Here is a 21,622-nt window from a genome sequence, read left to right as displayed (position 1 = left end):
TTTACATCTTAACGGCCACTTGGTGTATTTAATTGAATATTTAATTAGTTAAAATGAATTATATTGTGGCATTATTAATGTTATGCTCATATCTCAATGCGACCCAGTCCAGTCTTTTTCTAAAAGATCTACGTCCATGTTTTCCCAAGTTCTGGATATTCACCGCGAATGGTATATGAATCGGGACTATATTTTGACTTAAATGAAGACCCGTAGAGAAGGGTGATATATAAACAACGAATCCAAGCATTCTGTGGGGAAAAAAATAAGGTCGTACATTGTTTTCATTTTTGTCTAACATTTCGAATTCATGGACTGACACATCAGTCAGCTTATCATTTGTTCACTTCCTCTTCGCCGCACCTCGGATTTGACGCTCGCTTTGCATCACTGGCCTGGCGGTGAATCATCTTTGGGCTACGGGGATGCTGCACCTGTAAACTGGACCATCGCGGTTAGCTATTTTGCACTGTATATTGTGACTTCAGAATGGAGGAAATACTGCGGAAGCTACAGAAAGACGCATCTGGACACAAAAATAAAGCGATCCGTGATGCGTGCGTAGTCGCTTGTGGTAAGTGCGTGTTGAGTAGCCTGTATGCTGTGAGGTTTTGATTTCACCTGTGACTTGTAGTCAGAGCAAATAAAAACCGTACCTACAAAATGTTCCTTCTCTAAATATTTTGATGCAATATAATTCTCTTTGGAATTCTACAGAAACCCTTAAGGCTCAAAATGGATCTTTCAAAATCCCACCATCTCAGCTGAGGTAAGCATGAGTCTCCGTCAGTTGTCAATTTCCTAACCTGCACAACACACATTTCACTCGTCATAGGTACCAAACGATGATGAAATAGTCGTGTATATTCAGTGATGGGTATACAAATAGCTGTGATGCGCTGCCCAGCTGCAGCCCATTGTGTACATGGAGTAAACGTCCAGTAACACTAATAAGACATGTCAAAGAGAGCTCTCCATAGAAGCATGATGGTTTCTGTGATCTGTGTCACGAACCATGGTTACATAATATCTCTAGTGTAACTACACAGTGGGTAGCCTACTGCCTTTGACTCACTAGAAGACAGTAGAAAAGAAGACACAAAACTGGGTACAAAGTTCTAGCAGGCTAAGACAGAGATGACTGTTTAAAAACTATACAAATCAATTTTGATTTGATTAAACACGTGTGACTGGTTCTGATGAGGTGTCCCTAAGCCCGCATGCAGCATGCCAGCAACACATGCACCCCACACAACACAGAATTCATTCAAGTCAAAGTTCTGTTCCTCGAGGGTCAGGTGCCTCCGATTCTTAATCGACCAGTCAGCATAGGGACTCACTGTGTGTATGTGTGTGTGCTGCAGGGAGCGATGCCTTCTGCCTCTTCAGATGGCTCTGGAGTCCAAAAGCACCAAGCTGGCCCAGACTGCCCTCTCTGGGATGCAGGTACAACTCTGACCGCTAGAGATCCTGGTGCTACTACAATATAGGCATGGTGCTTAGAAATGCATGCAGGTGTCTGTATAAATACATCCGCCTCTCTCTCTCTTTCTCTCTCTCTCTTGCTCTCTTTTTATCTCCTTCCTGTAGAAGATCCTGTGTGACGACCGTTTTGTGGGGGTGGGGGTGGAGGTGCGTGAGCGTCAGATGCTGAGTCAGATGTTAGAGGCGGTCAGAGTGACCCCATCCCTCCACGAAGACCTTCAGGTGGAGGTGATGAAGGTGAGATGAAGCCAGGGTTGTTTGGAACAGCGCTCGTATCATCATAGCCCTGCCTGTGATAAGACCATCAATCTCTCCCAGACTTTGAGCGATTGATATTTAGCGTTGCAGTTCAATGTCAGGTCGATGTGGGAGGTTGGCGGTTTGAATCCTAAATGTGACAAGAGTCTGTGTGTCTGTCCTCCCGGCAGGTCCTGTTATGCATCACCTACTCCTCCACCTTTGAAATCAACGGTGACTCCATCCTCAGGATAGCTGACGTAAGTGTGTGTGTATGTGTCTGTGTGCGTCACCTGATCAAGGCTGACTCTTGATATTATATAGCACTAAACACTGTCTCAGTACAATTCTATACCCCGCCCACGGCTAGCTACTGGACAAGCCATAATGAGATACATCTATGTCGAGGCTGCAGTCCTCGCGTGTGTGTGTGTGTACGCATGAGTGAGTGTTCTCTTGCTGCCCATGATGTCATGACATTAGTCATGAGTCGAATACATTATTAATGTGTGTAGATGATCCATCCACTCCATGGCCAGTATGTCTTTAGCATGTTGCGTGAGGAAAAGGTGGTCCACTTGCCTCTCCTCTATTCATCTCTTGAAACATATACAGCTGAACTGTTTAAATCCGCACAGGCAATGCACAGGTTGAACTTACAGTATTGCACTCTTCTGACAGTCTGCACTCTAACAGATAGATTTGCTGTGGAGGTGTGTCTGTGTGGGCGTGTATACCTGTTGTTATTCAGCCCACTGAGGCCAAGCTACTGGTTGTCCATTAACAGCTCATAAAAAAAGTGTTAATGGATCTGCTCCCCTCAGGACCCTCCATCGGCTGTTAGTGTGTGTCTGGTTCTGTGTGTATTTGTGTGTGTTTACAGTAGGTGTATGTCTTGTTGTGTGTGTGTGTGTGTTTCTGCTTCCATCTGTCTGTGTGGGCAGTTTGCAAAACGTCGTAACTCCAGGAGTCTCACAGTAACAATCCACAAGCCCTCATCAATAACGGGTCTAAGCACTATAGACTTGTAATGCATGTTTCATCGACCTGAAGGGGAAGACCAGGGGATAAAAACAAGATATCCCCATCACTAGGTTTATAGAACCTCCTTTTTGTCAGTCAGTTTCTCCTTTCATTCTGGAGGACTTTGGAGACAGAGTTGTAGAAGCCATTTGCAAGAAGGCCTTTGCTTTAAGCCACGCTGTTGTTTTGACAGAATCCTGTCACTGGTCTAATTTAGGTCCATGACACCCCCCCCCCCCGAACAGATAGGGGTTGATGCGCTTGATTCTTTGCTGACGTGTCGTCCCCCCCTTCTCACTGACCCCCCTCCAACCCCCTCCGTGGTGACTCAGGGTAGGAGAGAGAGCTCACGCACAATTCCCCGTAACCTTTCAGAGAAGAGACCTGTGTCTGACTCTACTGTTACCTTAGAGCCAGGAGAGGGGAAAACACTCACACACTCACCCCCCCCCCCCCTTCCTCCCCACCCCACCCCTGTCTTATCACCATGGCAACATCTGACGCCATGGAAACCTCACTCTCCAGGAGGGAGTGGCTTTGTCAGACATGGGTCCATTTGTACTTCAAATCATATTTTTCATCCGGCGCGTGTGTGTGTGTGTCCCAGGTGTGTATCGAGACCTACATGTCCAGCTGTCACCAGCGTAGCATCAACACAGCGGTGAGAGCCACCCTCAGCCAGATCCTGGGAGATCTCACCCTACAGCTCCGACACAGACAGGAGGTCGGTGACCCCTGACCCCTCACACACTCACTGATCACAGTCTCTCGGTTAGAGATATTATTTCTGTGCATTAACGCTCCTCCGTCTGCAGGGAGTGGATGGAGAGGAGATCTCGGTGCCCCCTCTTCAGCGCAGAGGTACTTTACTGCTGGCTTTAATCCATGCTTCAACTGCAAGTTCACAACCCCATACATGCCAATGAAGGACACTATTGCTTTGTGTTCATGAACTTGAAAGCAGTGTGTGTCTTTGTTTTCTCCAGATGTGTCTCCTACCACCCAGTCTCTGTGTGAGGACGTGGTGACTGTGATGACTGTCTTCTGTGAGAAAGTAGAGGGCGTTGACAGGTACGGTTTGTGTGTGTGTGTATGACTGCTTTGTGAGGGAAAATGATTGTGTTTGTTGTGTGTGTGTGTGTGTGTATTACATTCTTGCACAATGGCTTGCCTACTGAGGCAGCAGGAATGACCAATAAAGTTGTATTGTTTTATTTGATCGTTTCTCAGTGAGAACCAACTGCTGCAGCTTCTCTTCCTGGAGTGTATCCTCTCGATGCTCTCCAGCTGTCCTCCCACAATGCATCTGTACAGGGGCTTCACCGACCTCATCTGGTAAGGCCCCAGTGATGTCACATCCTGTGTATATATCCAGTGTGTATCCTCTGACCTCAGGTCACTGTCTAGGTGGTTAGCTAGTTTGTGTTTTATCTATTTACTCTCCCAGGAAACAGCTATGTCCATCCCTGGTGGTGCTGCTGGGAAATCCAGTCAATGACAAAACCATAACCTCCGCCCACACTGGAGGGGGAGGTGCAGGAGGAGTGGCAGGGGGGTACAGCTCCGGGGGTCTCGGGGAGGTGGAACTCTCCCAGGGTGGGGTGTCTGACCAGGGCCGGGGGTCAGGCTGCTCCTCCAGCGCCCCCGCCAGGATCGCCCCGGTGGTGCGCACCATCTGCTACATTGCAGCGGAGCTGGTTCGCTTGGTGGGCTGTGTGGAGTCCATGAAGCCTGTGCTGCAGTCTGTGTACCACCGCATCCTGCTCTACCCCCCGCCCCAGCACCGCGTGGAGGCCATACGCATCATGAAGGAGGTCAGGGTCACACTCACGCGTTCCCTCTTCTTCGTCACTCCCTCCACCTCTCTCCCATCTCACACCCCAGTTGTTTTTGTTCACGCGCTTTGTTTTCATTGATAACATTTCGAATTGATCTCCTCTGTTCATCAACGTTTCGTTTCACTGCTTCTTGTTCATTTGAAAATGACCCACCTGTGTGTGTGTGTGTGTGTGTGTAGATCCTAGGCAGTCCCCAGCGCCTGTTTGACCTGGCAGGTCCCTATGTCACCGAGCCGGAGACCAGGAAGCGCTCCTTCTCCAAGAGGAAGTCCCACCTGGACCTGCTCAAACTGTGAGCCGCACTGCTAGAGAACCCAGACTGTTGCAACAGACATCGATACTTATGTCTGTGATATGTCTGTGTTTATCGTCTATAATCCCGTGTTATTCTCAGGGTAATGGATGGCATGACGGAGGCGTGTATGAAGGGGGGCATCGAGGCGTGCTACTCGTCCGTGTCCTGTGCATGCGCCCTGCTCGGAGCTCTGGACGAGCTGTCTCATGGGCGGGGCCTGCAGTCCGAACAGGCCCGCCTGCTGCTGCGCCGATTGGATGACCTAAAGGAAGGGGCGGAGTCGACGCGGGAGTCTATGGAGATCAACGAGGCCGACTTCCAGTGGCAGCGCCGCGTCCTGTCTTCTGAGCACGCTCCGTGGGAGGCCCCCGCCCCTGAACGCAGCCCCGACATCAGCATCAGCGTTACCACAGAGACGGGCCAGACCACTCTGGAGGGGGAGTTGGGTCAGACCACTCCGGAGGAGTGCAAGGAGGAGCCACGTCTGCCCTCGCCCTCTTCCTGCGGTCAGGAGACCGACCCTGACCTGCCGGCCTGTACCAGAGAGCCGGGGGTGGAGCCAGGAGTGGGGGCACCGCCAGACGTGGTCCAGCGAAGCCACGCCCTTGTCTACCCAGACATCACCAACTTCCTGTCGGTGGAGTCGAGGGCCCGGTCCCACGGCTCGCGCTACAGCGAGAGCAACTTCAGCGTGGACGAGCAGGAGCTGTCACGGACGGAGTTCGACTCGTGTGACCAGTACTCCATGGCGGCGGAGAAGGATTCCGGAAGGTCTGACGTGTCGGACATGGGCTCGGACAACTGCTCTCTGGCGGAGGAGGAACAGACGCCACGGGACTGCCCCGGACACCGCTCCCTCCGGACCGCTGCCCTGTCTCTCAAGGTAAGAAGTGACTCTATCCTCGAACCCCTCAAACCAGTCCAACCCAACCCCTCTCAAACCCTAGATACTCTTCTATCATGAGATTCCTCTGATTGCAAGACAGCTCAACAGTAAAATGACATGGCAAACCTGTACCAGTAAAAGTTTTGACCTTGTGGTAGACTTCTACAGCAGATAGACTTATCTCTGTTTTCCTCTACTCTAGCTGCTGAGAAACCAGGAAGCGGACCAGCAGAGTTCTCGTCTGTTTGTCCAATCCCTGTTGGCCCTGCTGCCACGCCTGCTTGGCATGGGCAGCACCACTGACGTGGACACTTCCCTCCAGAACTTTTCCTCCACCTTCTGCTCTGGTTTGCAGGCTGGTGAGACATCCTCTGTAAACTGTACAGTAACTCCTGCCTGAAGGGTGTGGCCCAGTAGTTTATATTAAACAAACCCAGTGTGTTTACTTTAGGTAGACGGTCAACACTGCAGGACTGGGAGAACAATGCTGTGGGTGTGCTTTAGTTTCACACGGCCCACAGGATCAATGGTCTCATCCTGCTCGGTAGCAATGTTGTCTACATCTATCACAACACAGATCTTTTTTAAATTGGATTCCTTTAGCTGACAATGTGGCCATCGGACACTTAAGTGAGCAAAATGGATCCAGTGTAGTTTCTGTGCGTCTCAGACAGACGCCATCTGAAATCATGATTGACGTGTACTGCTGAGTGGTGGTCTTTTCAGACTAGGTCCCATGGTGTCTTCTCTGCTCCTCTGCGCCCCACCTCTCTCCAGGGGGCATCCACTCGCCAGGCTTGGAGGGCGGGGAGAGCCTGAGCTGCCAGGCCCTGATGAACGCCGACGGCCTCTACCTGGTCTCCTACTACGCTCTGCTGCTCAACCTCAAGCTCTGCTGCTGCGACTACTACCGCAGGAGAACCATGCCCGCCCTGGTCAGCCTGGTGAGCGGGGCGGGGCTGCTGTGAGGGGGGTGGAAGAGGGGGGCGGAAGAGGAGGGTGGAAGAGGAGGGTGGAAGAGGGGGGTGGAAGAGGGGGGTGGAAGAGGGGGGTGGAAGAGGGGGGTGGAAGAGGGGGGTGGAGGAGGGGGGTGGAGGAGGGGGGTGGAAGAGGAGGGCGGAAGAGGGGGGTGGAAGAGGAGGGTGGAAGAGGGGGGTGGAGGAGGGGGGTGGAAGAGGGGGGTGGAAGAGGAGGGTGGAAGAGGGGGGTGGAAGAGGGGGGTGGAGGAGGGGGGTGGAAGAGGGGGGTGGAAGAGGAGGGTGGAAGAGGAGGGTGGAAGAGGGGGGTGGAGGAGGGGGGTGGAAGAGGGGGGTGGAAGAGGAGGGTGGAAGAGGAGGGTGGAAGAGGGGGGTGGAGGAGGGGGGTGGAGGAGGGGGGTGGAAGAGGGGGGTGGAAGAGGGGGGTGGAAGAGGAGGGTGGAGGTAAAGAGGGGAGGGTGGGGGGGGGGGTTGAGTACTTTTGGGCCATGCAGACTCCATTCTGCGGAGAGCACTGGAAGAGCTCGGTCTTTGCCGGCTCCCAGTGTGAGCCTCCTGCCTCCTTCCTCCCTACAGAAGGAGTTTGTGCGTCTGATCCAGAGCAGCGGGGTCCTGGTGGTCCTGTCCCAGGCCTGGATAGAGGAGCTCTACAACCAGGTACTGGACCGGAACCTGCTGGGGGAGGCCGGCTACTGGGGCGCTCCAGAGGACCACAGCCTGCCCCTCATCACCATGCTCACAGGTACACACACACACACACACACACACACACACACCTGTCTCTGATTGTTCTAAAGGTAAAGGTCAATTGTATATCATTTCATGGAATACCTGTCGATATTCAAATGTATTTGTGTTTGCTCAGACATTGATGGTCTGGGCAGCAGTGCCATTGGAGGGCAGCTGATCCGGAAGGCTTCCTCCCAGTCTCCCTTCAGCTGCGACAGGGCAGGCAGCGACTCCATCATGGCAGGTACAGGCTTGACTGGTGGGGCAGCAACATATGTGGGTTCTGTTCCATTCGATAAAGAGAACAAAGGATCCTGTTCTCTGTGTGGTATCAGGAGAGGGAGAGAATGATGGATGGATGAGGGACTGGGTGAGGGACGGAGTGAGGGATGCCGTCATCAGCTCTGCTTTAAGGGAGGGGAGGGGGGGGAGGGGAGGGGGAGGGGGGGGAGGGGAGGGGGAGGGAGGGGAGGGGAGGGAGGGGAGGGGGGGGAGGGGAGGGGAGGGAGGGGAGGGGAGGGGGAGGGAGGGGAGGGGGAGGGGGAGGGAGGGGAGGGGGGGGGGGGGGGGGGAGGGGAGGGAGGGGAGGGGAGGGGGAGGGAGGGGAGGGGAGGGGGGGGAGGGGGAGGGGGGGGAGGGAGGGGAGGGGGAGGGGGAGGGAGGGGAGGGGGAGGGGGAGGGGGAGGGGGAGGGAGGGGAGGGGGGGGGGAGGGAGGGAGGGAGGGGAGGGGGAGGGGGAGGGAGGGGAGGGGAGGGAGGGAGGGGAGGGAGGGGGGGGGGGGGGAGGGAGCTAGAGTCCCAGCAGAACCTGCTCTCTCACTCTCTCTCTTTACTACCATCACTGAGAACAAAGCCACCCTGCCCGGTTACCCAGGCAACCGTTCCCTCATCTGTCAGGGAGCCAGAGCGACAGCCAGGCTGCTAGGGAGGGATGGACCAAGCAGGAACAGAGGCATGTGGGTCGTATTACCGATAATCATTTTGTAAGATAATTACGGCTACCCAGACCTACAGCAGGGAGGACCCTGATGTAATAATGAGGTGACCCTGTGTGCTGATATTAGGAGTGGCTGGGAGCAAACAGAGGATGTATGTTGGCTTGCATTCTGTTCTAAACCTCTGGGCTCTGACGGGGGGGGGGAGGTGTGTAAACACCACCCCAGCCAGCCCTCATAGACCTGTTCTGGCCAAGTCCTGCACTGTACATTCACTCTCTGCTGTCTGGCAGTGGAAGGGCATTGCAGCTCACCATTTGTGCGCAGGTGTTAGGATTAGGCAGTGTGTTATTGTGTATAGACTGTCATGTGAATCTATTAAGGGGGGTTGAGAGAATTCCATACATACTGTGGTCAAAATCCTTACTCTGAATGTCTGGCTGTCCCATGTGTATATGTACGTGTGTGTGTGTGTGTGTGTGTCCAGGCAAGGTGTTTGCCCGCTACATCTTGACTGGCGTGTGGAAGAACCTGATGGACACTCTGTCCACGCCGCTGACGGGGCGCATGGCGGGCAGCACCAAGGGGCTGGCCTTCATCCTGGGAGCGGAGGGGGTGAAGGAGCAGAGCCAGCGGGAGAGAGACACCATCTGCCTCAGCCTGGACGGCCTGCGCAAGGCCGCCGCTCTGAGCTGCGCTCTGGGTGAGAGCCGCACAGCACAGCCCAGCACAGCCTGACGGCGACTGTGAGCTTTGGTCCGGGTCCAGGTGTTAACATCACCGGTCGTTTACCAAACACAGCTGTGCCTCTTCTCAACACAGCTGATCTTGTGTACTCCTCTACCGTCACATGTATTCATGAGTAAATGAGGGTGAAAATGACGTGGTGTGTGTGTGTGTGTGTTCCTCAGGTGTGGCGGCCAACTGTGCCTCGGCTCTGGCCCAGATGGCCGCGGCGTCCTGTGTGCAGGAGGAGAGGGAGGAGAGGGAGGGGGGCGAGTCAGGAGATGCCATCACACAAGGTACCAATAGTAAACACCCTCCCTCCATACCTCCCTCTCTCTCTCTTGTTTTCTTTCTCTCTCACACCCAGCTCACTATGTGTGTGAGTACTTGTATATGTTATGCCAGGTTGCCTTTCGTTGTCTTGTCCCAAGAATTTCAGTGCCCAGTCTGACCTTTCAATAAAAACTTGAAACGTGTGTCTGTGTGTGTTCCCAGTCAAGCAGCGCCTGGAGCAGATGAGCCGCCCTCAGGGTGTCCGCCTGCACACGGCTCATGTTCTCTGCATGGACGCCATCCTCAATGTGGGCCTGGAGATGGGGAGCCACAACCAGGACTGCTGGCCTCACATCTTCAGGTACACCCCCAGAGGGCAGAGCAGAGCACGGCAGGACAGGGCAGGACAGGGCCCGGCAGGGCATGGCAGGGCATGGCAGGGCAGCATTATTGACCATTTATTAATTCCTCTTCTCTCTTTTATTGATCCCTTTCTCTCTGTCTGTCTCAGGGTGAGCGAGTATGTCAGCTCCCTAGAACACACCCACTTCAGTGACGGCTCCTCCCAGCCCACCATGACCATCACCCAGGCCCAGCAGGCCGTAGACCTGGGGCTGGAGTTGAGTGGCGAAGCCTGTGGGGAGGCAACAGAGCTGGGCCTGAGCCAGCCCGTCATCCAGCCCCTCTCCATCCAGGAGCTGTTGAGAGAGAGCGGCAGGGGGAAAGGTCTGGACGCGCGCAGCGGGAGCCTGATGACCGGCACCAGCGCTGCCAAGGCTGTCTGTTCCCTGTCCACTCAGGCTGACCGGTAGGACACTAAGGAGTGCACACTTTGTAGGACACTAAGGAGTGCACACTTTGTAGGGCACTAAGGAGTGCACACTTTGTAGGACACTAAGGAGTGCACACTTTGTAGGACACTAAGGAGTGCACACTTTGTAGGGCACTAAGGAGTGCACACTTTGTAGGACACTAAGGAGTGCACACTTTGTAGGACACTAAGGAGTGCACACTTTGTAGGACACTAAGGAGTGCACACTTTGTAGGGCACTAAGGAGTATCTCACTCTGTGTGGTGCTCTAGAGTGCAGATTACAGTATGTAAGACACTATGGGAGTGTTGACTTTTATAACGTCGACATCATGTTTCATTGGCAATATAAATCCTCTGACTTTGTTGATGGAGTTGTAGTCTAGTATTGTGGATTTGTGTATTGAGTATGTCGCCACCAGGGGGCGGTATATTACTGTACAATTTGCTTTGACCAGATTGTAATGTGTCGTACCAATACCAGTACCAAATCATCAGTCAACAGTCACTGTAATAATTTAATTCTGTCTTTTGAATATTTTCTTACAATGATACATGGTGTTTGGTAGTGAAAAGCTGTTCTTTACTCAAATACAATCTACACAATAAAATTGACTTTTTTAATAACTAAAGCATTCACACCATATCTCCTATAATGCAAAGAAGTACGAGGGGAGTGGTATGACATTGATGGGCTAAGATAGTTGAAAGCCAGCCGTGGCTCTTCTTGACGATTCTAGATCAAGAATCAGTCACATGTTTGTCCTAGTGATGGGGCTTTGGCCAGATATTCAGAAACGGCAGCACAGTCCATTCTGACTAAGCCCTGGCCTGGCTTGGCCTTCGCTGGCCTGGCCTGCTGGGCTTACATAACCTCTGTGCTGCTTTTAGAAGAAAGAATAAAACCTATTTTATATGACAGATGTTCTGGAGGCCAAATGTAGGACCACCAAAGCACTAATGCATTACTGGCTGTAGCTGTGTAATTAGCTAGTGATGAACTCAACATTTCTATTTTTTTTATCAAAATATTCATTGATGGATAGAGTCAGATTAGAAACTGATCAAAACTTTTCTTTAATTCTTTAAAAAGTAGTCCCATCCCCCCAAAGTACTCTTTGCTCATACAATTTGGCTCATAGACTTACAAGTAGGAGGATGTTGTGCCCTAATGACTGTGTGTGTGTGTGTGTGTGTGTGTGTGTGTGTGTGTGCAGGCTATTTGAGGAAGCTGCCACCAAGCTGAACCTGGTGGCCCTGGTGGGTTTCTTCCACCAGCTGAGGAGAGCGTCCCAGTCACAGCTCTTTTACATGGTCACAGAGACAGGAGACTACTCTCTGGCCATGCCAGGTACCACAACTGCATCCATGTTCTGCGTTTAACAGCAGAAACGTAGTGACGACTCTCACTAATGCTGTCAGTGGTTTCAGTTTGTCTGTGTGTGTCCGACGGCCTGACTGTTTTGCTGCAGGCGAGGCCAGGTCCACCCTGGACAGACAGAGCGCCCTGCACCTGTTCCGCCTGGGGGAGGCCATGCTGCGCATCGTCAGGAACAAGAGTAGACCTCTCCTGCACATGATGAGGGCCTGGAGCGTGGTGGCGCCACACCTGGTGGAGGTAAGGGGGTCAGATGGCTGAGCGGTTAGGGAGTCGGGCTATTAATCAGAAGGTTGTTGGTTCGATTCCCGGCCACGCAAAATGACATTGTGTCCTTGGGCAAGGCACTTTACCATACTTGCCTCAGGGAGAATGTCCCTGTACTTACTGTAAGTCGCTCTGGATAAGAGCGTCTGCTAAATGACTAAATGTAAATGTAAATGTAAGGAACTGCAGTTCTCCTCATGTGGGAAGTCTCAAGCTCAATGTCTCACAAACACACACACACACACACACAGGAAACTCATTGTCCTTGAAACCTGATCGTGAACGATAACATCTTCTTCTCTCTCCCATCTGTCCGGTTGCCCCAGGCTGCATGCCACAAGGAACGTCACGTTTCCCAGAAGGCCGTGTCCTTCATTCACGACGTCCTGACCGAGGTCCTGACCAGCTGGGCGGAGCTTCCGCACTTTCACTTCAACGAGGCGCTGTTCCGCCCCTTCGAGCACATCATGCAGCTGGAGCTGTGTGATGAGGATGTGCAGGACCAGGTCAGCAACACACACACGTGTACACACACACATATACACACATACACACTTCAACATTGACAAAGACAGATATGGACATATTTGTGTTGTGTGTGTTTGTGTTGCCCAGGTGGTGACGTCCATCGGGGAGGTGGTGGAGATGTGTTCCCCTCTGATCCTGTCTGGATGGAGGCCTCTCTTTAGCGCGCTCCGAACCGTCCATGGCAACAAGACTGACACTAAAGACTATCTGATAGGAGAATACTCCATGGGTTAGTATAAAGTAATACTCACTAAACATCAATAGACAAAAGACTCCGTAGGGACTAGCTGTAAGGACTACATATCCCCCCTGGCCGTTTCAGGCTCTGACCCTCTACTTTGTGTGTGTGTGTGTGTGTGTGTGTAAACCAGGGAAGTCCCAGGCACCGGTGTTTGATGTGTTTGAAGCCTTCATCAACACAGACAACATCCAGGTGTTTGCCAATGCAGCCACAGACTACATCATGTGCCTTATGAAGTTTGTCAAAGGCTTAGGTGAGTCAGGTACTGAAAGGTATCTTTCAAGTCCATATTTTGTGTGTTTGTGTGGTTTGTGTGTGTGTGTATAAGACTGTGTCTGTTCCCCCAGGAGAAGTGGACTATAAGGAGATAGGAGACTGTATCAATGCCTCCACACACAGCTCCACTGACCTTTGCCTGCCTGCACTGGACTACCTAAGGAAGTGTTCGCAGGTAGGAACCATTGTCCTCAAGTCCATCACATCAGTTTCTTACAGGTGCCACACTAAAATGACTCCTTCTTTTCAGACTGAATTCAAATAGACCAGTAAATATAAGAATGACCATTGCAAGTACACATACCTTGATGTGGCTTTAAGTGAACCCTTTGAGTTAGAAAATACATTTTGATTCATAGCTGCTGGCCAACATCTACAAGATGCCTTGCAAGCCTGTGTTCCTGGGGGCACGGCTGGCCAGTCTACCACTGAGAGGGCAGGAGAGGTCGGTGAGCAGTGAGGATGGCATGGACTGTGTCCTGGCTGAGTTTGATGACGACACAGGTGACAGGCTGATGTTTCCCTTCTGTTCTTTCTTCTCCTCTCCTCACCTCCTTTCCTCACTTCTCTTCCTCTCTCCTCCTCTCCTCTCCTCACCTCTCCTCCTCTCTCCTCTCCTCTCTCCTCACCTCTCCTCCTCTCTCCTCTCCTCCTCTCTCCTCACCCCTCCTCTCTCCTCTCTCCTCTCCTCCTCTCCTCTCCTCACCTCTCCTCCTCTCTCCTCACCTCTCCTCCTCTTTCCTCACCTCTCCTCCTCACCTCTCCTCCTCTTTCCTCACCTCTCCTCCTCTCACCTCTCCTCCTCTCCTCTCCTCATCTCTCCTCCTCTCCTCCTCTCTCCTCTCCTCGTCTCTCCTCTCTCCACTCCTCCTCTCCTTCCTAAGCAGCTGTTCTCCCTCCCTCCCCAGGTCTGATGCAGGTGTGGATCCTGCTGCTGGAGCAGCTGACTGCAGCCGTTTCCACGTGCCCCCGCCAGCACCAGCCCCCCACCCTGGACCTGCTCTTCACCCTCCTGCGAGAGGTCACACACATACCAGGTCAGACAGGCAGAGACAGACAGGGAGAGACAGACAGGGAGAGACAGACAGGGAGAGACAGACAGGCAGAGACAGACAGGGAGAGACAGACAGGGAGAGACAGACAGGGAGAGACAGACAGGCAGAGACAGACAGGCAGAGACAGACAGGCAGAGACAGGCAGGCAGAGACAGGCAGGCAGAGACAGGCAGGCAGAGACAGACAGGGAGAGACAGACAGGGAGAGACAGACAGGGAGAGACAGACAGGCAGAGACAGACAGGCAGAGACAGGCAGGCAGAGACAGGCAGGCAGAGACAGGCAGGCAGAGACAGACAGGGAGAGACAGACAGGGAGAGACAGACAGGGAGAGACAGACAGGCAGAGACAGACAGGGAGAGACAGACAGGCAGAGACAGGCAGGCAGAGACAGGCAGGCAGAGACAGGCAGGCAGAGACAGACAGGCAGAGACAGACAGGCAGAGACAGACAGACAGACAGACAAACAGGCAGAGACAGACAGACAGACAGACAGGCAGAGACAGACAGGCAGAGACAGACAGACAGGCAGAGACAGACAGACAGGCAGAGACAGACAGACAGACAGGCAGAGACAGACAGGCAGAGACAGACAGGCAGAGACAGACAGGCAGAGACAGACAGGCAGAGACAGACAGGCAGAGACAGACAGGGAGACGGAGATGCACACTGTCGATACTATCCTGAGAAACCAGCGGTGAAGGGCTGGTAATTTAACATCCGACTGTGACTGGTCTTTCACTTCCTCTCCAGGGCCCGGTTTTGCCATTTTCTCTGTCATTCAGCTGCTCCTCCCAGTAATGGCACTGTGGCTCCAGCGTAGCCATGGCGACCACTCCTACTGGGACGTTGCGGCGGCTAACTTCAAGCACGCCATCGGTCTGTGCTGCGAGCTGGTGGTGGAGCATGTCAACAGCTTCATTCACGCAGGTACAGCGTCCACGCAACGTCACACCTTACAACTGGATAGGACGTGTGCCGCGCCAGCCCTCATCACTTCAAATGTGTGCCTATAACCACTCCAGATATTGGCTATGAGAACCTGATCAACCTGATGCTGAAGGATCTGTTCAAGCTGCTGGTCGCCTGCGTGGCTGAGCCTGCTGAAGCCATCTCCAGAGTAGGCTGCTCCTGCATCAGGTGAAACACACACGCATGCATGCATCCACCCACCCAGTCTACTGCCTGTTGTCTGAGCGACCTTTCAGACTGATTCTGTGTGTGTGTGTGTGTGTGTGTGTCAGGTATGTGTTGGTTACTGTCGGGCCTGTCTTCACTGAGGAGATGTGGAGGCTGGCATGCTGTGCTCTTCAAGACGCCTTCTCTGCCACTTTGGAGCCTGTCAAGGTAAATATAAGCAGACACACACACTGTGCCACCCTACTTTTCTGAGGTCACATCGGTCTGTTGATGTTGCTTTGTAATGTAGTAATCCACGCTTGTTTGGGCCTACAGTACGGGAGAAACCTGATGTCAAAACCCTGCTCTGTTGGCTACTCTAATACTTTCATGAGATGATCCATTAAGCTCCAGCATCGACATACATAACAATAACAACCATTGATTTAAACACAGCAGAAGTATGGATTTGTGTACGTATAAAACGTGCCTTCGTGTCACGGTGTAGTCGTATGCATTGCCCCGGCCAGCGGTGGTCCATATGCTGCGGTTATGTGACGTCTGTGAGCGCTTGTGTCACCACGTGTGGTGTGACCCTCTGGCACAGTTGTGCTTTAATATCTCACAGATATAATCTTCTTTACAGCTTAGCGTGTGCTAGCCTCTTTGTTTTTTTTTTGTTTTTTTTCTCTACAAAGCTGAGAGAGGGGGGGGGGACTGAAGTGCTGCGTTCAACAGGGGAACATGCATATGTTCATTGACATAGAGGGGAGCTTTACATGCTCGGAACGCAGCGTTTGACCTAACGGGGGATTAAACCTCTCGAGTGGAGGGGAATACGCTGCGGGTGTTATCTGTGGTAACTACCAGTGCTATTGTTGATGTGGAGTTTTAATCTTTGCACACGCTGGATGTTCTTCAGTCATATTAACGACTGATCTCCGCGGGGGGGTTATGTAATAGTTGTTATTGGATAGTCATCTTGCAGTTCAAGTGCGCGTCACGCATTGTGAATTTCTCGGTGATCCTTTTAGAGATGAGGTCAGACTCATCCACTTATAGAAACGACCAATTCCATGTCAAAGTCTTTCACTGTCCCGTTGAAAACGGTTCTGTGAAAGGAACTTTGTGTGAGTGCATCAGCCTACCCATGTTATCGTGTGTGTGTGTGTGTCCTTGCAGAACCTGCTCGCATGCTTCCGTAGTGGTTCAGACAGTTTCTCTGGGGACGCGTGTGAGGTGAAGTTGGCAGCTCCTTCCCACTCCCCCGCTGCGGAGGCAGAGTACTGGAGGATCAGAGCCATGGCCCAGCAGGTCCGCACTACACACTGCACACTGCGCACTACGCACTGCGCAATATGCACAACACACTACGCACTACACACCACTGCACACTACACACTGCTGCTTAACACTACGTACTACTGTACTACTTAAGTTACCAGAGGAGCAAAACTATGACCCAGTGTTGTTCACTCCTCTCCAAGGTCTTCATGCTCGACACTCAGTGCTCCCCCAAGACCCCCAACAACAAGGAGGGCTTTGAGCACGCTCAGTCCTGCGTGCTCATCATCGAGCTGCCTTCGGACCAGCAGTCAAATGGTCACACTCAGAAAAGGTTGGCAAGGATTTCACTGTCTCTCTCTCTCTCTCTCTCTCTCTCTCTCTCTCTCTCTCTCTCTCTCTCTCTCTCTCTCTCTCTCTCTCTCTCTATCTCTATCTCTATCTCTATCTCTATCTCTATCTCTATCTCTCTCTTTCTCTTTCTGTCTATCTCTCTCTGTTTTTCTGTCTCTTTTCCCCTGGGTGTATATTTAAGGAATGTTATGCAAAGCATGAATGAAGATCCCCTGATCTTCTTCCACTCTGTCTCTCTCCCTTCGGTCTGTTTTCTTCTTTCACATGCATCAGGAAAATTGGGTAAGAGTATTAAAATGACATCATATTTTCTGTTATTCATTTTTACAAAACATCTGTACCCACCTGTATGTCAGTGCCACATGTCACCCTACGATAGGTCTGGTCCGTACCAACACACACACACCCATAGACATACACACATAAACAGCAGATGGTAGCAGATGGTCCTTGGGATAATCAGGATTGATATTCTCTAACAATGTTTCTGTAAATGACAAAAGAGCCTTACTTTTCTGGACTATAATATACTGTCCTTTGATCAGTCTTTTCAGGATTAGAACCACAATGGTGTCTGACAGTGAGAAACAAGCCGTCTTTAGTACTATTCCCAGAATGTCTAATATTACGCTGCTCATCCACGCGCAAAGCTGTGTGTTAGATTAAAGATTGCTTGTAGAACTTGATGGCACATTAAGATAGCATTTGTAGATTTATATCTATATATATAGTGCTGTACTCGGCACTCTGAGCAGTACAGATCTGATTGAATGATCCTGCAGTAAATGGAGGCAGACCTGGGTCCCTGCCCAAAGGAGATGGTCTCACCTTGCCTCGCCCAGAACACCAAGCTTGATTAATCAAGCGCATGCTGAGCAGCTGAAGATGCCTTCCCATCCAAGCTGGGTCCGCACCAAAACAGCTATGTTCAGGCAGCTCTTCATCACTAGACCCAGCTGCTTTCCATCATAGCATCACGTCAGTCCAGTTGACCATTTCTGGTTGACCTTGAAGATCAAGTCAGACATGAAGTGAACCAGGATGTTAGCTTCCTAAGCATTTGTGGTGTGTGTGTGTGTGTTTCCTCCCCCAAACAAGGATCCCGTTCCGGACTATCGTGGTGAGCCTGCTGTCCCACCAGGTCCTGCTCCAGAACCTGTATGACATCCTACTGGAAGAGTTTGTCAAACAGCCTGAGGGTCAGGATAGGGTCACGCCCGTGACCTCTGACCCCAAGCCGGCCGGCTTCCTGCGCTACGTCTCCATGACCAACCTGGCCATCATCTTCGACCTGCTGCTGGACTCATACCGGACCGCCCGGGACTTTGACACGCGCCCAGGTCTCAAGTACCTGCTGATGAAGGTGTCTGGCGTGTGTGGTGCCGCAAACCTGTACCGCCAGTCCGCCATGAGCTTTAACATATACTTCCAGGTAGGCTGGCAGTGTAGGTGGCAGGCAGTAGCCAGGACAGGAGGGAATGTGGGGGTGCAGACCAAATCCTGCCTGTTTCATGTAAAAAATAAAAAAAAATTAAAGCGTGCGGTTTTTATCCAGTAAAAACGCTGACAAGTATGGAATTCGATTGCTTTGGCTCACACCCGTCCTCTCATCCCGCCCTCCTGTCCTCTTCCTCCTGTCCTCTTCCTCCTGTCCTCTTCTTCCTGTCCTCTTCCTCTCTTCCTCTCTTCCTCTCCCTCTTCCAGGCGCTGCTGTGTGCCACTCTGAGCCAGCAGGACAACATGACGGCCGTCCACGTGAAGAAGATACTGTACGAGGAGGAGGAGGGCGGCTCCGACTCCTCCCACCCCGGCTCGGCGTCCTCGGAGGACGAGGACATCTTCGAGGAGACGGCCCAGGTGAGCCCGCCGCGGGGGCGGGACAAGCGCCAGTGGCGTGCCCAGATCCCCTCCCTGAGCGTGGCCCCTCTGGGCAGCGCCGACTGGGCCTGGCTGGTCAAGAGGCTCCACAAGCTGTGCATGGACCTCTGCAACAGCTACATCCAGATGCACCTGGACCTGGAGAGCAGTCTGGACCAGACCCCCCTTCCCAGAGGGGGCGGAGGAGGGGATCCCCTTTTCTTCCTGCCCCTCTTCCCCTCCGAAACCTCCACCCCCTCCACCAGCGGGGGGCTGTCCGGGAGAGGGACCCCCTCCGAGGACGGCTCCCGCTGCCACCCAGGGGACACCCCCTCGGAGGAGGCCTCGAGCCCGGCCTACAGCACCAGCCTGGGCAGCCTGAGGGGGGAGAGGAAGGGGGAGGTGGCGGGAGGGGTAGGGGGGATGGAAGGGGTGGGAGGAGTGGGGGGGATGGGGGGTCGGAGGAAGGAGTGGTGGGAGAGCGCCGGGAACAAACTGTACACCATCGCCACCGACAAGACCCTCAGCAAGCTGATGCTGGAGTACAAGAGGAGAAAGCAGCAGCAGCAGCATAGCCACGCCCCCGTCTTCCTGAAGGAGACCAAGATGGCCGCCGGGGGGGACAGGCGGGTTCCAGAGTCGCCGGTGGCTGCCGCGCCGCCCCCGAGGCCCCAGCAGCTGGTGGACCCGGGGCCCATGAGGCACTCTGTCAGCGCGGGGCCCGAGGTGCTACGACAGGACAAGAGGCCGCGCTCTGCGTCCACCGTCAGCTCCCACAACGTCTCCCTCAGAGACGCTGAGGCCCAAATACAGGTAGGGGTGGGACCGACGGTGTGTTTGTTTCGTGTGTTGGTGTATGCCTCCATGCTTGTCTGTGTGTGAGAGACTGAGTTACCTCTTGGTTCCTCTGACCTGTCTGCTTGTGTTCTCAATTCCAGGCATGGACTAACATGGTTCTGACGGTGCTGAACCAGATTCTGCTCCTCCCTGACTCCACCTTCCTGGCCCTGCAGCCCGCCCTCTTCCCCTGTGTCAGTCAGCTGACCTGTCATGTGACAGACGCCCGCGTACGCCAGGCACTACGCGAGTGGCTGGGGAGAGTAGGGCGGGTCTATGATATTATTCTGTGATTGGCAGGCCGACTCACCAATGGGAGTTGTGTTACGTAGCTAATAGTATTCTGTTATTGAAGTCATGCTTTCTTATGCTGTGAGCTTTATCCCTACCATCCACTCATTGAAACAGTGAAAGCTGTCTAGAAATGCTTTTCTATTTTTTACAAACTATCGTATATACATATTTATTGTCCCCCTTGTATCTTCATGTATTTGTCTTGAGAATGTATTATTTATGGAAATGCTTTTGGATCAGATTGTGTGCCATACTGTATGAAATGATCAGATCTGATCATCTTTACCTTTCTTTGTGCTTGGTCAGTGGTTGGTATATTGCACTCCTTATATGACACAATGTCTGTCTTCAGAAACACTGCACTCTATGACTATAGGCTTAAAAGTCCAGCCCACTCCTAGCAGACCATCCTTACGTCTATCCTACTGTACGCTACACCAGTCAACCAAGGGGGCTGGCAAAGTTCATTGGAAGTGCAGAGTGTGGCTTTAGAACTGGGACACAGGAAGCAGAGGGGCTATAATGAGTCAAACCGCCCGTGAGTCAGCTGGGCAGCAGCTCGCTCAGTCGGGCCATGAAGCGGTCATTACCCCCAGGGTTTACTCTGTCTCTCTCCCTGGGAGGGTGGGAGAGTAGTGACCCTAATCCAGGCCTCGGCTGAGAGTTGCTGACCTGGCCTGGCAGTTTCATCGTAGATGGCTGGACACACAGCAGCCCCATCCAGCAGCCCCATCCAGCAGCCCCATCCAGCAGCCCCATCCAGCAGCCCCATCCAGCAGCCCCATCCAGCAGCCCCATCCAGCAGCCCCATCCAGCGCTGGGATACTTAACAACTTTTATAATCATCATCAGCCCACCCCCCCACCCCCTCCACCTCCCTGTTCGCTCTGTGTAACAACCTCACTCTCTCGTTCTATCAATTTCTCAATCTCTTATCTATCTTTAACCCCCCCCCCTTCCTTTCCCAGCCTCATCCCACGACTGTCTGAGAAGTTAGGAAGGAATTGAGGGCACAGACTGTGGCACAAACATGCTGGAAATATTCGTATTGCTATTTTCCCTCATTGCATGCTGTCGATGCATGTAAAGTTGGAATTGAATTATTGTGGCAACATGCTGTTTGAATAGAATATGCAGTTCTTCAAATCAATTTTCCTCTTGTTAAACCTCTGTGTTTGAAGTCAGACGGTCTCTTATCTGCTTACGAAATGTTGCTGCTGTTAGTTGGCACAGATCTTGAGCCTAAACATTCCTTACACAGTATTAAGACATTAGACATTCGGTTAAGATAAGACATTCGGTTAAATGTCTTATCTTTGACTTTAAGATGGGAATGGGAGTAAAGATGACAACCTGCTACAGTACAAGGTACTACTGTATGTATGCTGATCCACCTTATGCCTCTCCACTCCTGGTGGTGTCAGGCAGACGGCTAGTTCTGTGTGTCTGTGTTGAAGCCAAACACTGTAGACGGCTGCATGATGTGCAATAGGAGAGAGATGGGCGTATCTGTTAATCCTTTTTTTTTTTTTTATATAATGTTTTGTCTGTCGTCTTTATAATTTAACAGCAGATCAATGGGGCAGAGAGATAAAGGGGGTGGAAATGAAGTCACTGATTAATGTAGCCTACGATATTCAACTCACTGACTGTTTTACTGAAATGACTGACTGAAGGTGTCAAAGCCACTTCTAGAGTGAGGAATTATATTCTGAAATTACATTCCCAAATGTTTGACACACTTTTGGGAGAATCCTAAACCTCAAAAAAAAGTACTCAGGGATTGTAGGATATTGTAGGCTTGAGTACCAATTTTACAATTTCAAATGATTTGATGTCATGGGGCATAGGGCAATCTCATTGTATCCAAAAATCACAGAATGTGACTGAAAACGTGCTCATTGCAGTTAGATATATCA

At 52.1% G+C, this 21,622-nt stretch overlaps 1 protein-coding gene across 1 annotated transcript; it reads left to right on the top strand.

Annotated features, from left to right (window-relative positions):
- The first annotated feature begins 189 nt into the window (after positions 1–189).
- Positions 190–21,229, top strand: arfgef3 (ARFGEF family member 3). Its single transcript, XM_062464096.1, has 36 exons — positions 190–574; positions 718–769; positions 1,365–1,446; positions 1,591–1,722; positions 1,914–1,982; positions 3,353–3,469; positions 3,561–3,606; positions 3,732–3,816; positions 3,976–4,080; positions 4,193–4,559; positions 4,763–4,875; positions 4,978–5,761; positions 5,967–6,123; positions 6,542–6,708; positions 7,318–7,483; positions 7,607–7,714; positions 8,893–9,108; positions 9,317–9,427; positions 9,627–9,765; positions 9,916–10,212; positions 11,432–11,565; positions 11,687–11,832; positions 12,186–12,365; positions 12,475–12,616; positions 12,759–12,881; positions 12,976–13,079; positions 13,264–13,408; positions 13,813–13,941; positions 14,712–14,888; positions 14,984–15,098; positions 15,203–15,305; positions 16,260–16,391; positions 16,565–16,695; positions 17,814–18,147; positions 18,420–19,385; positions 19,511–21,229. The coding sequence occupies exons 1-36, from the start codon at positions 490–492 to the stop codon at positions 19,700–19,702; spliced, it is 6,651 nt and encodes a 2,216-aa protein (XP_062320080.1). The 5' UTR covers positions 190–489; the 3' UTR covers positions 19,703–21,229.
- The last annotated feature ends 393 nt before the right edge of the window (positions 21,230–21,622 follow it).

The sequence above is a fragment of the Osmerus eperlanus genome, chromosome 6 (assembly GCF_963692335.1).
Source record: "Osmerus eperlanus chromosome 6, fOsmEpe2.1, whole genome shotgun sequence".
Classification (NCBI taxonomy): domain Eukaryota; kingdom Metazoa; phylum Chordata; class Actinopteri; order Osmeriformes; family Osmeridae; genus Osmerus; species Osmerus eperlanus.
Note: the sequence above shows the minus strand (reverse complement) of the source record. Positions and strands in the feature narration are given on the sequence as shown.